The sequence below is a fragment of the Trachurus japonicus genome, chromosome 20 (assembly GCF_045865225.1).
Source record: "Trachurus japonicus isolate A0001 chromosome 20, Traja_1.0".
In the NCBI taxonomy this organism is placed as follows: Eukaryota; Metazoa; Chordata; class Actinopteri; order Carangiformes; family Carangidae; genus Trachurus; species Trachurus japonicus.
This window is the reverse complement of record NC_140926.1, coordinates 13,535,433-13,550,745: the sequence shown is the minus strand read 5'-3', so window position 1 is coordinate 13,550,745 and position 15,313 is coordinate 13,535,433. Positions and strand designations below refer to the sequence as shown.

Below are 15,313 nucleotides of genomic sequence, written 5' to 3'. Positions count from 1 at the left end.
TATATGCAGAATAATTCAAATGATCAAGTCAAAGCATTTTTCTTGTAGATAAGTTTATTTGAAAAATAAAATCTGCACAAAGCGAGGTCTTTGTGATCCACAACACTGTAGAGAGAGAGACACATGGAAAACAGTTAGACAAACATTGGTTAAACATTGGTTAAAAGGTAATGCAGTTACTGAACAGATAAACATGCTCCATTTTGTAGTAAGACAATACATCTAATGTAATGTATTATTGTTACAAGTAGATGGGGGTTTGGGGGGTAAGTAATTACCTTTCAAATGGTGTTTCCCTTTCGACACCTGGTCAGGAAACTGGTTCGGTAACCTGTCCAATCAATGAGAAATGTATCATTAATTGAAAATACAGTGATGTGCATGGGTTTACAGCTTAGTCTTTTAGTTCAGTTAAGTCACATCTCAGCAGCCCATTTTTGGTCTGATGGGTAAACGGCGAAAAGTGAACTCATCATTACTACTTAAACCACTTCAGTTCAGCTGTTCATTGTTGCATGAAATGTATTCATGCGTCAATAAATACATTTTAGAATTAGCTGTACTTACCAGGGATTAGATGAGGGTGGTGCTCATACAGTACTTCCAGTGCAGCAGCTGCTTATCTGTTGAACACAATGCTTATTTGTCAGAACTACACGCAGCAGTTTCTTCTGTAACACTACATGGCAGTGTGTCAAGATGGTCTTTTCTGGCTACATGGTAAGGGAAGGCTTTTAAGGTTGCAGCTGGTAATTCAGAGGTCACAGTCTCACCATTTTGTTGTCTGATGGGTAAACGGCAAAAAGTTAAACTCATCACTATTCCAGCTGCAAACGTTTCCAGTGCTCAGTTTAAAGCAATTTAAATTGGGAAACGATCACTAACTAGACTACTTAAGTTGGCAGCATAAATGTACAGCAGGAACTCACCTCCTGCAAAGCCACACAGGTTTACATCAGCTCCATCTCCTGTCACCAGGCATCTGAGGGGAAAAATAAATATCACGGTTGAGATTAATTTGTTAAGATGATGTGCTGTGTAGGCACAAAAACAGTCCTAGTGGATCTTATGCTGGTCGTTCAGTTAGTCACAGTCTCACCACCTTATTGTCTGATGGGTAAACGGCGAAAGTGTGAATTCATCACTATTCCAGCTGCAGAAGTTTTTAGTGCTCAGTCTAAAGTACATTTTACCAGATTGTTATTCTAATCAAAATATTCAATACCAATGTTGTTCCAGCAGCATAAGTGCACAGCAGAGCAAAAAATACTTTAGAAACTCACCTCCTGATCAGCACAGGAAACGCAGCATTACGTCAGGACCATCTTCTGTCAGCAGGCATCTAAGGAAAAATAGATAGAAAGAAATATTAATACCATGTTTGCCACATCTTTTCTATAGAAACAGTCCCAACTAATCTTATGCTGGTTATTCAGTTAGTCACAGTTTCACCATGTTATTGTCTGATGGGTAAACGGCAAAAAGAATGAACTCATCACTGTGCCAGCAGCAGGAATGTCCTCGAGTCTAAAATCACTGCACAACCACATTAGCACTCACCTTCATGTCTGCACAGTGAAGACCAGCACTGGGCCATCTATAGTTTGCAGTGGCAGTCTGACATCTGAAATAAAAAAAGGTATCATTAATTACAAATTCCACTAAACCCATTTTTGTATAACCGAATGCTGTGAAACACCTTAATCTCACCTTGTCATGTGTGCCAGTCATAGCTGGATTCGGCCATCTTGATCAGCACTCCTAAAAAGACAAGAGCCACAAACATTTAAATTCAAAATCATTTTCATTTTTCAAAGTTCATCTTCTCAGCCAGCCATGATTTGCCTCCACTACCTCTCACAGTAACTTAACCAATCCTCACAACTAATTACTCTCAGGAGTGATGTTATTGATTTTCAGCTTGCATGAATAAGACGTACTGAGAGAGTAGTCAATATGGTTGAGGACTTATGACTGATCACCCGAAGGTCAAAGGGGACAGTGTTAACACAGCTTGGGAGCCCGCAGGTCTGAGGACGGGTTCAACAGCAGGTCACGACCTCTGCCATGACCTTAGGGCCTCAGAAGGGATCATGATGATTTTCCACAGTGAAATAATGGTAGAGGGCAATTCCCCTGACCAGCCGCTGTTCTGCTGACCCCCCCTGGACAAAGCCAGATATGGACAGTGGCACAGAGGGCGTTTGAACTGTCTAAAAGAATGATTTATTGCTTTAGGGACCTGAAGTAAAGATGGGATCTGTCTGATGTGATGTCATAAAACCCCAAATTACTGATCGGTCATCGGTGTGTGTGGTGCATATGTGTGGTGGCATATGTGCAGCTCGCATTGGCCGTTGCCATCTGTGCCCACATGTACAACATGATCGCTTGAAATGAGTTACGAATGATGATTTAAAATCAGATCATGACAATAAATATTAGATCCCTTTCCAAATCCACGTGCATTACTGTACACGTGCATGGCCGAGTGGAGACATTGACGAGTGAATAGTGATACTGGTGTATATTGAAAAAACGACTAGCTTTGTTGCTAGAAAAACATGCAACTTGTTTTTCAGTAGTTATGAGTCGTAATGAAAACTACTGCAAACCAAGTAACGTTATAACACGCGCTCTTCTTACCCACGTGGCACAGATGCTAACTAGCTTCAAGCTAACTCCCAACATCCGCTTTCAAGACGAATCCAGCTCCAAATTAGCTTTGGAAGCGCGTTGACGGAATTGAACCTTTAAAAGCCGCTGCTGGTGCATATGAAATGAACGCATCTGAACGGTACCTACCTACTAGGTGCTGGAGATCGATCTTGAAGATCCCATCGTTCAGTAGTTGAGACGTGGGCTAGAGCAGAGCACGACTGCTCACCACGGTCTCTGCAGGACAAGAGGGAGAGTTTCCGGTGCGTCCTCCTCCCGTCACTTCACTGCGCCTCGGAGCTGCGCACTGCGGCACTTTTGAGTCCACAGCTGGGCAGCAGGGCAGCAATCAGCACCAAGTCACCACCTCCGACTGTCTGACGCTTATATTGAAATTAGAAAAATGACTGATTGATTTACTAATTTAACAGTTTTTACAAGTGTCATATTTGTGACGGATTAGAAATATTTGGTGGATTTTGCCTACATTGAAAACATGCACTGGTCGTTTGGTCTGATAATTTGCAAACTTCTATAATAATCTTTATTCTATGATCTTTATTAAAATGCCTTTACCATCTCTTCCTAAAATGTTGCGATTTGCCCTTGCATTTAGTATTATTAGCCTATAAAAAAAATTATATAAAAGTTTTAGAATAGCCTAGGCTACTAGAGTTAGATCAATTAATCCAACAAAGTTAAATAAATGAAGATCTGAGTGTCGGTCATAATAACTACCACCTTTGTTTCCACTGAAATGTTACATTATAGTTTGATGTGGCGACAGAGGTTAATTTCCTTATTTAAAATATCTTAGTTATTGGTACAAATATACTGTATGTACTGTATATTTTGTTTGATATTTTTAAAGAGACACTGCAGTTTAGCATTCAACAGCTGGAACATCATATTTCATCCTTTTAATTTTGTATTCATCTTTAGCCCATTTGATTTTTAAAGTCACTGTCAAATCGAGATATTAATACTCCTCAGTCAAGTGCAGTGACTAGTTAATTAAAATGTATTTATCTGTTAAAAATGTAATTCTTTGGGCTATTTAACGGGTGAGCACAGGCGTAATTGACTGAAATACTGTCTCCTACAACGACTGATGATATAATAAAATAAAACCTGTTAAATGACCAGAAAATATACAACAAACCAGTGCAGATTAAATGAATAATAGTAGGTTGCTAATACTTATATAAATAATACAAAAATAATGCTAATGGCCATAATGATATACTCAGGGCTATCAATAATAAAAGTTAAAACATTATTGTAAATAAATCATGCATTGACAAACTTGATTTTATAGGCTGTGAATTATTAAGGGTTTTCCTTTATTTTCTAACGATACCTTAACATTTTAATACGCCTAACTCATTTGTCGATTTCCCCGGATTATTAATTCTAGTCAGAGAGGAGAACTCGTCTTCTTTCACTGAAGTCATTTATTCACAAACACATTTACAACCATGCATGTAAAAAATAAGAAGGAACATGAGATGAAGAGCCTCCATTGTCGACTCTCTGACAGACCACTTCACATGACAGATGTTTAGTTATTCACACATGCATTTAGTGCAAATGTTTCAACTCAAAGTGCACACCTCAAGCATGACGGGCTCGTTACCCCGTGGAATCTCTACAGATATCATACCAGGGACATGTATGGAGCTGCACAACGCAGGGCAAACAGGATTAGCCAAAACAACAACAACAGAAACATCATGTAGTCTTTCTCAAAAAAATTTGTACAATAAAATTCACATAATATATTAATTTACAATGTCTTACCATGTCGGCATATTAGGCTTATTGAAGGTGAGATCAGGTAGGCTAATTGTTCTACAATCAACAATGTGCTGCTGTCAGAATAAACAGCATAAACTCATGCAGTTATGAAATTGTTTCTTCCAAATAGTTTGAGTCTGTTACTTAGAGGACGATGATGGGCCTTGGTTCTCTGACTCTGAAGCATTTGTGGTGTTCAGGAAAGTTCCGGTCGCCCCGACGTACAGTCTGGATCGCATGGGCCATTTCTGAGGAAGATAATTAATTTGTTAATAAAGTAGATCGAGCATGATATAACATATTTTGTTATATAAATAATAAATTAACAGTGTTAACTGGTTGTTTTTCTTTCTGTCTTTTTTGAATCCAGTGGGAGTTATAGCCTACCTTCAGAAATTATCCAAATAACTTCATCATCAATATTGACAAACTGGCTACAAAGATTACCATCCATCTGAATTATTATTAGCCTATTCGTATTATTATTGTGGTTGTTGTTAATATAATTGTTATCACTGACCTTCACTGGGTGCAGGTAGCCATCACCTTTCAATGAGTGTAACGCCTCTGTTTGTTTTGTGCTCTCTCCCTCCTCCGCGCCTTCCTCTTGTAGTGTTCGAGTCAAATGGGCAATATAGGTGGTGGCCAGTATCAACACGTCGAGTTTGGACAGCTTGGTGTCCGGCGGCACAGACGGCAAAGTCCTTTGTAGCTCCAGAAACGCGGTCCTGAGGGTTTGCACTCGGCTCCTCTCCCGCGCCGCGTTCGCCGCTGCCGGGCGTCCTCTGCCGCCGAGCCCGCCGGTCTGGAGCTGCACCCTGGCCCGCTGCAGCTCCCGACGACGACCGTCCGGACTCGGACTGGGGCTGGAGCTGGGACTGGACGCGGGGCTGTCGTCCACCGCCGCACTGGAGCAAGTACCGCTGTCCATTCGGAGTGTCTGTCTGCCAACCATCAGCGTGCACTTAGAGTCCTGAAGATTTATAACACAAACACATGTCACTTTTGGACTTGATCCTAACATGATTCGCTGTATTTGAACTCACGTTATAGAGTTTTTGAACAGACAATTTTAGGGAGTTATTGGGCTTTTCATGCCGCTGTTCCAACTTTAACTTTAACTTATATTGTAATTTACACGATCAAAGTGTTTATATTTACATTATTTATTAAACCATAACTTATTCTTATTATTGAAAATGTTGTCAGATTGCTGGGTGCTCCAAATAACCAGACAACACATTACTCTACAGCTCATCCCCTCACAAATAAACTGTGAAAAAGCCACATGACATCACAGATAACTGTACATAGTCACAACAAAGACAGCAGAGTGACATGTCAGAAGACCTACAGTTCAAATGAAGACCCCCGTCATGCATGCAGGCAGTTTCTCTGTGTACAAAACTCCTAAGAACAGTTTCTGGTTGGTGGTCTGATTTTGGAGTTTACCTCTGGTATTTCTCAAAGGCGCTGTCTTGAAAACCGACATGAAGGCAATCCAAAGAGGGCTTGGATATAGGACAGAGAATTTGCTCTTCACTGTAGAGTATAGTCCCAGTCGACGTCCCAGCAGCTTATCCTTATAAAGTGGTGCGTCTGCAGGAAATGTGCGCAGCGGTCCCCGTACGCGCATCCAACACTTCACCTGTGTGCGTAAAAGTCTCAGGAGCCTTTAATTTATTGGATACACAAAGCGGTGGGCAAGTATTTCACTCCGACGTAATTAATCACTCGCTCCATATAACACTCCCTCGCAATGGAGAACACGGCTCTTTTCCCTTTCCCAACTTATTTCTGTCTGAGGGCAGCAGAGGCTCGCTTTCAACGCCAGAGGCAGAACTCTCTTTTCCTTGAACGCTGATATGTGGTAGGCCATATCCCACTCTAATTGGCTGCGAACCTGACACTGTATTTTTTAAGCCTATCAAAAAAAGTGGCAACGGGAAAGAAATTTAGTCAAAAAATTAGACCTCAAAAATGCCATGGTCAAAAATAAAGACTACTCTTTCAAAACGCAATTTGCAACAGACCATGAAGACAGGCTGACAAGTGTAAGGCGATATGCAAAACATTTGACTAATTGCCAAGGTGTCTTGAATTGCAAGCTCATTGGAACAGCTAATAAATAAACTCCAGCGCTGCAATCAACAGGCAGGCATTGAGGAAATTCTTGCGAGACTCATAAATTAATCACTCTGATTTCCAGGGCTGCAAACGGAGATGTCGGCAAATTAATGAAAGGAATTATTCATAATATGTATATCCTCGGACTGTTCTTAATAAACATTGTTTTTGTAAGGATGGAGTAACAGTATTGCTCCCGGCCACTAATTACAAGGTGAAGTAAAGGAAGGTTAAGTAAGCTTGTTTCACTAATTACCCCGCATCTTTCAGGGGTTACACACACCCACGTGGATCCTTAAAACTCATTCAAACACTTAGCAACAATGATGACAATGAAAACCTCTGTTATTGTTTTTTTGCCACAAAACCAGGGCTGTATCATTGATCACAATTGTTTGAATAGAAGCATATGTTGTTAGCTTTGGATAATGTAAAGCCTTGTAATAGTAAGGCAGTGAAATCATTTAGATTGTGCCACTCTGCATCTCTTACATCACTTATTCTCCAAAGTGCATGCAGAAGAAAAATTAGGCTCCCTCTATCAGAAGTAACAGTTTGAGTTGGACAAACTTGTGTATATGCTCAGACCCCAAAAATGTAATTAGAAATGAACCAGCTGTGAAAGTCAGGGAAAGAAAAGTGTGCAAACCATTCATTCATTGTTTAATAGTTTTTTTTCAACTCGGTTAGCCATTTATAACAATACAGATTTAGTTATAACAAAGACAAAAAACAAAACATTTTTAACATGTTGTGGCCAAGTTGTCTTAATAAAGCACTGTTAGTTGTGGGTGGAAAGTTCAAGGGATTGCTAGGTTTCTCCTAAACTCCCACATGACTGCAGATGGCTGAGGGAACAGCCACATGATTAAGAGGCCCGCGCATAGGAATCTTTATTTTTTGCACCCTATGAGATCAGATAAAAACAACAGGAAGCATTATCAGATTATGGGTCAGCAATCATAAAGCTGTTCTCCTTCAGTGACTGCAGTTTAACATTTAAAGTATGTTTAATAGTGATTGACAGCACTATGATGATTGATGATACTCCCATTGCATAAATAAAACAAATCAATCTCACAAAAAAGGAAGTTATTTGTCAAGCAGGAGGATTGAGGGAAACACTCATAACACTGAAAAAAAAAACATTAAACCTAATAGCAGTTATTGTCTGACAGATTTGTGATAGTTTCATGATGTATCGTTAAAAAGTTGTCTGGTTGAAAACATATTATAACATCATGTTTTTATGTTTGTGAAATATGTCTACTCTTGTGTTAACTGAAGTCTGCGTGAACTACTAGACCTGAGAGCCGGCCGTGGGTTCCATCTAGCATGGCTGTAGATGTGAGGATGTAGACCCTGACCCATGTTAAAGTCATCTGGAATATAAACAAGTCAAAGTCACACTTAAAACACACATACACACGCACGCACGCAAATTCAAACGTGTCAAACCTCACTCAGCATAATAAAGTAGTTGGTTTCCAAATTCCATTGAGGAAGTATGTAAGGAAAGAGCAGTGTCTCAGTACTGTCTATCCATTATCACACTTCTAATAAACTTAAATAAATCAATACATACACTAAATCAAATATGACCATGTTGAAACAAAGAATACAAATAAAAAGCAGGCCCATTAAAAAACTACAGAATTTAGTGACTTACCTGTTAAGGGTTCAGACAGCGTGTGTTTGTTTCTTTTCTTCCTGGCCTCTTTTGATGCTTTCCAGTTAACGAGGAACTCTCTGGTTAACTCATTAATGTCCCGTCCATCGAGAACCACTGCAAAAGATGGTACGAAAAATTCAATCAAATTTGAAATTGAAAAGATTTTTTAAATTTTTTTATCATTAGTAGGGGGAAAAAAAGGAAAACAGTAGTCTGGGTACCGTAAGTCAAATCAATAAAGTGCGCTTACAGATTAGGATGCCATTACGCTAGAAAAATAAAAAGATTTTTTTACCGAGGCTCCTGCACGCAACAATCAGGCGGTCTCTGTACTTTGGTTTTTTACACACAGGGTTACCGCTCAGTTCCATTTGAAGCAGCTGAGGCCAGAGACCGAACACATCCTCTAACTCCTGAAAATGCACAAAAAAGGAAAAATTAACCTAATATGTGTTGTGTTTTTGTTCTAACCACGGATGTTTTAAATGGCACCACTGTGATACTGTGTCTCTTACAGCTATGCTCAGTAACCAAAAAGGAAAACATTAAAATCTCTTTTAGATAAATAACACATTTTTCTGATATGATGACTAATCAGAGACAAACAGACAAACTTTTAAAGACATGCTATAAGTGAATGGTAATGTTAAGTACAAGGGCCAGAGGAAAGTGCATAAACAACATATCAGTCTATTTTAATAAACAGTGTCGCCGGTGTCATGTAACTACTAGTTTTCTCCTGGGGTCGTGTGAGGCTGGCTCCTCTAGCAAGTTGCCTGCAGTTGTATGTTTATCTAAAGGCACATTAATCCAAGCCTGGAAATATGAATACTCTCTGGACACGCTCTGATTGTTCATTGCCTTCCTGTCTTGGCCAAAGCGCTTCCACTTTTCCAGCTCGTGCTGCAATCAGTTCAGAGGGGACCCCTGAGCACCGCGCGCTCCCAGGCTTTGATAAATGATCGTGTCAGGGCCGTCACTCAGAAGGCCCTCACTGAAGAGCAGCCCAGCGCCAAATTGCCCCCCACGCGGGGGCGTGGAGAACAGCAAAGGCTGGATACTCACTGAGCTTGGCTGGCTCTCTTGCCTGGACTAATGATGGGCCAGTTATGAACCTGTATTTGACCAGGGCTTCGATTCCCCTGTCCTCTCTGCCCTGCGCAGAGATAACGGCCTCTGAAGATGCTCCCCATTTGTCACCCTGGCTGACTGCCTGTCATAATCTATTTTAAAAATCCATAACATTTCCTCTGGATTCTGACCAAATGGCGCAGAAGAGCGAATCGATCCTTTAGAGCGCTGTCTTTGCAGAATCAATAGTGGCAGATGGGTTGTATAAATTATAGGAGATATCTGCTAAAAATGACACGTGTACAGCAATTACCTGCGTCACCGTTCTCAAAAGAAAAGCATTTATCCTGAGAAAGTAGCCTTAGCAAAGTAATCAGTCATGAAGTGCTATCAATGTGTCATCCAGGTTTTAACTGGTGGTGAAAAAAAAAAGAATTTAGTCCTTTTAAATGAAGTCATCAAGCTTTTCAGTTAAGATATCAATCCAAACAGAAAAACGACTGCCTTTAGAGAGTGAGCCTCAAAAACAAGCAGGTCATTTTTCAAAGAAGTGAGAGAGCATAAATCATATCTCTGCCACAGATGAATCTCCCATAAAGTTAAGTACCGGTGGTTTAGGGTATCAAATAGAGGATTCTAAGGCAGGGAGGAAAATCAGCCTCCCAAGGAAAAGCAGAAACTTGTGCTTGTTTAAAGCTGTCAGTGAGAAAAGTCTCTGGGGAGCGGCTCGCTGATTTGTTGAATAATTCTGACCCTGTGCAAGTCATGGAGACTGGGAACCCAGGATTTGCAGGATTTGGTTCTTTACAACCCTGCTCTCCATATCATTTCACACATCACTGCAGAAAGCTACGGAACAATGTTAATGATGATCTGATCAACCAATATGTTGACTGTGTCATGCATAATTACTATAATGTGGTATTATTTACTTGGACTCTACAGAGTACAGCGAGCAGGCAGTATCTACTTCTACCACAGTGGATGAGAATTACTGAATGACAACTTGTTTCACCAACAGTTTTGTTAAATATTCAAATTATTTACCTCCATCTTGTTCAATTTATTGTCAGTAGCAGAAAAGTGCTGGAGCTCCTTCAGCACTGCCAGGTCCCCGATATCATCAATGTTGGTATTATTGATATTCAAGACGAGAAGAGATTTCTGTGTAAAAAAAAAAAAAAGATTAACAGAGTAAGAACAGTTCATTGAACAGTCGATACGATGACGGATTATTAAATAATAAATATCACTTTGTGGGCTCTTGAGAAAGAATTTCAGAGAGGGAAGAGAATGAGAAAAACAAGCGCACTTCAACAAGATACATTGTATGTGGTTGAAAGTTAAACCTTACAGTTATTCAAATATCCAACACAACTTCCCCAAAAAGGCAAAAATAACAAAGTGCTGTAACATTTATCAATTATGGACAAACACACACACACTCAAAATAAAATACCACTGTCTACAAAACTATAATTATCAGACAATTTATTTAAGGTACGGTCCGGATCTGAGAGGAAACATATTAGTATTGTGTGTGCCCAAAATAAATGTGCACTTTCAGTGTGTTTAACCATTTGAATTCTACCTTTGCCCTCTTTATACGCCTGAGCTACGAGGATAGTGTCCAAATCACACTCCAGATAGTGCTGTTCATCTTGGTTTGAAGTTCTATAACGGCACATTTATAAAAAGCTGGAACTCTTTAAATTTGCACAGCAATTTCTTTAATTATCCAAACAAACAAGAAGCTGAGACTTTTGGTGTGTTTATCCATGGCCTGCCTACAAGCAAACAGACCTAACTGATTTGTCAGACCAGAGAGACCAACAGAGGTCCCTTTGACATCATCAAACCAAGCACAATATTGCTTTTACCTGGATCACTCGTCTCTGAGAAATCAGTGATATGTGATAACCTACCAAGTTGATACACTACACATATCCTTTTGTATAAAAAGTTCAAATTAGGCCTTGTTTTTTTTTTTTTTTTACCTTTTAATTACTTTTAAAATATATATAATTTTAAACGAAAAAAGACAAGATTATGTCGGGAGCGTGTATCAACCTTTTTTTTTTCTAAATCTCATACTATATTTGTACCCAACAGTGTAAAAATAGGTCATACAGCGAGTGAGCGGAGAGTCCTGGGGTCAAAGAGCAACTTTTCCCCTGGTGCCAGTTTCTGATTCTCCAGATGAAGCTCCTGGAGCTCACTGAGCTGCTCTAAGCCCTCCACCATAGCAATACTGTTTCTACCAAGATACCTGCAGAGAAGACACAACACAGTAGGTTTGTACAAACCTGAAACAACACGGGACATCAAACAACAAACAATCATTTTAAGTTTACTACTTACAGCTTGGAGAGCTTTTGCAGGTTAGAGAGATTATCAATATGAGTAATGTTGTTGTTCTGCAGATAGAGATGGGTGAGGTTGAAGGCAAAGGCAAGGTTGCAAATATCTTTGATCTGATTGTCGTAGAGGTAAAGAACGGTGAGGTTTCTGCACATGGAGAGATCACCCTGAAAATAAAATGACAACACAACATGAGGAACAGACGAGAAAGAAAATCGCTGAAAACATCAGTATCAATTATGACTACTTACAATATCTTCGATTTTCTTGCCCGAAAAGTGGAGATGTGTAAGTGTCTTGAGGTACTCCGGGAAGGAGAGGCCCCTTTTCTTTTTAAAGTGGTTTCTAGATTTAGCAATCAGATCTATGTTCAGATGTACCATGGTGGCCCGTCACAGACACTGCTTCAGAGAGGATCCTTTTCAGCTTCAGCCAAGCGTTCAACCCGCAGCAGGGGCTACAGCTGTCTGTTAGGGTGGAAAAACACATATGAGTTGAAATAGGCCTTAGCAGGCAGACAAATGTTGATGGATGGATGAACTATTTACTAATACCAACTTACTCCTGCGTTTGTAATCAGGGATGACAGACAAACATTAACCTTGTACAGAACTTTAAATGGCATAAAACCTGACTGTCAATTCACAATTAGGGATAATTGATGAAAGAAAACATCACTATTCTCCAGGAAACTTGCTAAGAGGCCAAAGGGTGAGTGACCACTCAATTTGTGTTGTAATTAGAGTGGTCAATTCCCCAAACAGTCTGAGCAGAGCTCCAACTACTTCCTCTTGTTCAGTACCCATGGGTCTTGTATATTAGCTTGATCTGACATTGAGATATCATATTGCACTTTGATCTCACTGCGCAAATAGGCATTATTATACATCACCTCTCCATCTGCTCGTCATACAGCACTCAATAAATGTAGCTAACGAAGTGAAAGGAGGGGATGTGACAGACAGCAGGTATTTTCTACACTTGATCTCAAAGCACAGGGTCGAGGTGTAGGAGACAAGAGGCATTGATCGATACTGCAGAGCAGGAGTATGGACGCAAGTTATCGGCTAAATGAACTTACACACCCCTGGGTATCTTCTCTCTGGAGACTTAGGAACAGCAGTTTATCACTGTCAAATGAAGTGCGACACTCAGAGCTGTCATGAGGGATAATACGACATATTTATTAAAGTTAATATGGACGGCGGCAGGGATCCACAAAGCTGCGGAAGCCCCAGAACAATATTAACATTAAGTTAGGCTGCCTTCATGGCTAGCTCAAAGGCTATTTCACCCTGCAGCGTCTTCAATAACCACATTTCCCGTGATTTCCCTCGTTATTATGATGTTTTGAACAGGTCTAAAATGTAAACTAAACTCTCATACCTCTCAAGAAGAGTAGATAACTTTAAAATGCAGGCTAACTAAACCATTTTTAACGTACGTACCGCAAGTCCGGCTGTTTGTTTTAGTCAAGCAAAACTGTTGCTATGGAAACCACTGTCGGGTCAGGTCACCGACAAAGCGGAAGTAAGCCGTCACCTTGTTTGTTATGTTTGTTAGTTTCAGCAAAGACGGTTTTATCTTTGCTTTCAGCAGTATTTAGGTTACAAACACACATTCTCAACTATTGTTACAATTTTTCCAGTAGGAACTTAATTAAACAGGATATTATTTTAATTTTATTTTCAAGTTATTGCAAGTAGAAAATTCAAAACAAATAGATAGGGATGTTAGCAATGCCATGTTGTATTGTAAGTTATATTTTTAAATATCAGAATAAAGAATAAATACAAGTTAAATAGCTGGGTTTTAACAGTGTCCTTATGTCCTTATACATCAACAGAAACCATACTAAACTAAATGGACACTGAACCTTTATTTGCTCTTTATGCAGCTATGTGGACATTTGTCCAAGCTATAGTGTCTATCTATCAAGCCAAATGCTACGTTAGGACCATAACACTCTTCTCCCAGTGACCCTTGCATTGTTAATCTATTTCATGCCATGACCTTGGTTTCCTGTGAGGGAAAGACTTGCCACCACTTATGCAGGAGCACATGGCAGAGAGGAAGTGTGGCACTCTCAAAGCTGGGTTCAGCTTCTCCATCAAAACACCACAGTTGTAAGATTTTTTTTTCTTTTTTTCTGAGAGCCAAACTAAGCATAACATCACCAGAGCTTAGTGGGGATCATTAGGTCTAAACACTCTCTATATTCCTAGATCTATTAATCATGAGTCCTATCAATCTGTTGCTCTCTTGCTCGTGCCAAATCTCCCGGTCGTTCACCGTTTAATTTATTATTTTTTCAAACAGAAATGTACAATGTACATTCCACTGTAAATCTGTAATGACTTTTTTTTTAGTACTGGACGACATACTTTGCAATTATAAAATTGCTAATGTTAAAAGAATAAAGTAAAATTTACAGGTAATGAATTTTTTGGCTGCCCACAATTTGACTTGATTTGAATTTACATAAATTTTCCTTTTCCACCTTTAGTCATGCATATTAATGTCCATCTGGTGATAATCACAATATTTACATGCCCAATGAGTTCAATATGTTTCACTTATTCTTAAATCACCATGAAAGACCAAACATTAGGCGAAACTATTTTAAAAGTGCATACTCTAAATACCTTCTCAGTTCTGTGACAGCCATCCATGTAATACATTTAAATATCTGGCAAAAACATGAGCTATTCAGTAGAATGTGTATGCAGAGAACCTATACAACAATCTCAAAATCCTAAATTACATTAAATATAATCTAATAAGTTTCCTCTTCCTAAACCATTGCACTGAACACCCTCCATTTTGAGACATGGCCTAAATAATGGTAAAAGAAAATCATTATAAGAAGTGCTGCCAAAACTCATGTGAGTGAGAAAAAACAGACAACTCCTCTGTCCCACTGGGATTTTCTCCTTTGCAATACATGACATCAAAAATATACATGTAGCCATTACAATACCATGAAAAAGACATGACACAAACCTATGCCAAAGTGGCTGTCTGTAAAAAAAAAAAAAGAAGCAGACTCAGTGAGTGTCTGCGTCGATGGAGAGCAGACACGTTGGGTGAATAGACTCCAGTGTGTACGGCTTCTGTTTCTGCACTGCATCACTGCCACACCACAACCTGACGAGCTGGCCACTCTGACGGACTGTGTACCACCGAGAGCCAAACTGCGCTGGGAGTGACTCCGCAGAGACATCGCGCACATGGCAGCCGATCCCTTTTGAGTGTATGCAGAAAGTTGAGTTTGTTGTTCCATTATGTAACGCTATGACAGGCTACACTTGAAAGACTGACTGGTGCTAGTAGGTGTGTTAAACGTGACCATGATGTGTCCCTACATGTTTGGCTGCAGGAGAATACAGCCCCCAAGACTTTTAGAAAAAGACAAATCATGAACGGAATCAATGCTGCAGTGCCTCACACCCAAGACTACTGTACTATATCTACTGTATAAAGGACTTAATATGTTAAGACAAACCATATACCCAAGTGTTCAATTTCTTTAGTACAATGTATTATGTACATATGTATTATCTTGCACAATACAGCCCTAAATAAACTTTTTTTTAAAGTGTAAAATACTCACATACAGTGGTTGCA

General features: G+C 39.6%; 2 protein-coding genes and 1 long non-coding RNA gene across 6 annotated transcripts; all 3 read right to left on the bottom strand.

The window, feature by feature from the left end:
• Positions 1-36: 36 nt before the first annotated feature.
• Positions 37-3,047, bottom strand: LOC146966559 (uncharacterized). 2 transcript variants are annotated; one of them, XR_015034496.1, is made up of 8 exons: positions 2,806-3,047; positions 1,711-1,758; positions 1,561-1,624; positions 1,284-1,342; positions 930-982; positions 568-623; positions 279-331; positions 37-105 (listed from the first exon to the last, which is right to left on the bottom strand). It is a non-coding gene; the product is annotated as an uncharacterized LOC146966559 (long non-coding RNA). The 2 variants fall into 2 exon arrangements; XR_015034495.1 differs by having other exon boundaries at positions 1,711-1,761; positions 2,806-3,046.
• Positions 3,048-4,097: 1,050 nt separating this feature from the next.
• tcf24 (transcription factor 24) lies at positions 4,098-7,087 on the bottom strand. Its single transcript, XM_085763358.1, has 3 exons — positions 5,908-7,087; positions 4,976-5,428; positions 4,098-4,703 (listed from the first exon to the last, which is right to left on the bottom strand). The coding sequence occupies exons 2-3, from the start codon at positions 5,408-5,410 to the stop codon at positions 4,596-4,598; spliced, it is 543 nt and encodes a 180-aa protein (XP_085619484.1). The 5' UTR covers positions 5,411-5,428; positions 5,908-7,087; the 3' UTR covers positions 4,098-4,595.
• Positions 7,088-7,224: 137 nt separating this feature from the next.
• On the bottom strand, positions 7,225-13,187 carry ppp1r42 (protein phosphatase 1, regulatory subunit 42). 3 transcript variants are annotated; one of them, XM_085763355.1, is made up of 10 exons: positions 13,127-13,187; positions 12,768-12,836; positions 11,938-12,153; positions 11,687-11,853; positions 11,456-11,594; positions 10,373-10,489; positions 8,550-8,667; positions 8,252-8,368; positions 7,889-7,964; positions 7,225-7,489 (listed from the first exon to the last, which is right to left on the bottom strand). In XM_085763355.1, exons 3-10 carry the CDS (start codon positions 12,067-12,069, stop codon positions 7,405-7,407), a joined length of 951 nt encoding a protein of 316 aa, XP_085619481.1. In that variant the 5' UTR covers positions 12,070-12,153; positions 12,768-12,836; positions 13,127-13,187; the 3' UTR covers positions 7,225-7,404. The 3 variants fall into 3 exon arrangements, with proteins under 3 accessions (XP_085619481.1, XP_085619482.1, XP_085619483.1); XM_085763356.1 differs by lacking the exon at positions 12,768-12,836 and having other exon boundaries at positions 11,938-12,154; positions 13,135-13,187; XM_085763357.1 differs by lacking the exon at positions 13,127-13,187 and having other exon boundaries at positions 12,772-12,791.
• Positions 13,188-15,313: the final 2,126 nt, after the last annotated feature.

Coding starts and splice junctions, on each gene's coding strand:
- tcf24 (XM_085763358.1), bottom strand. CDS start 5,410: ATGGTTGGCAGACAGACACTCCGAATGGACAGCGGTACTTGCTCCAGT. Junction 4,704..4,975: donor GCTACCTGCACCCAGTGAAG/GTCAGTGATAAC, acceptor TATCTTCCTCAG/AAATGGCCCATGCGATCCAG.
- ppp1r42 (XM_085763355.1), bottom strand. CDS start 12,069: ATGGTACATCTGAACATAGATCTGATTGCTAAATCTAGAAACCACTTT. Junction 10,490..11,455: donor GGACTCTCCGCTCACTCGCT/GTATGACCTATT, acceptor TTTTTTACACAG/AAATCTCTTCTCGTCTTGAA. Junction 8,369..8,549: donor TGTTGCGTGCAGGAGCCTCG/GTAAAAAAATCT, acceptor CATCTTTTGCAG/TGGTTCTCGATGGACGGGAC.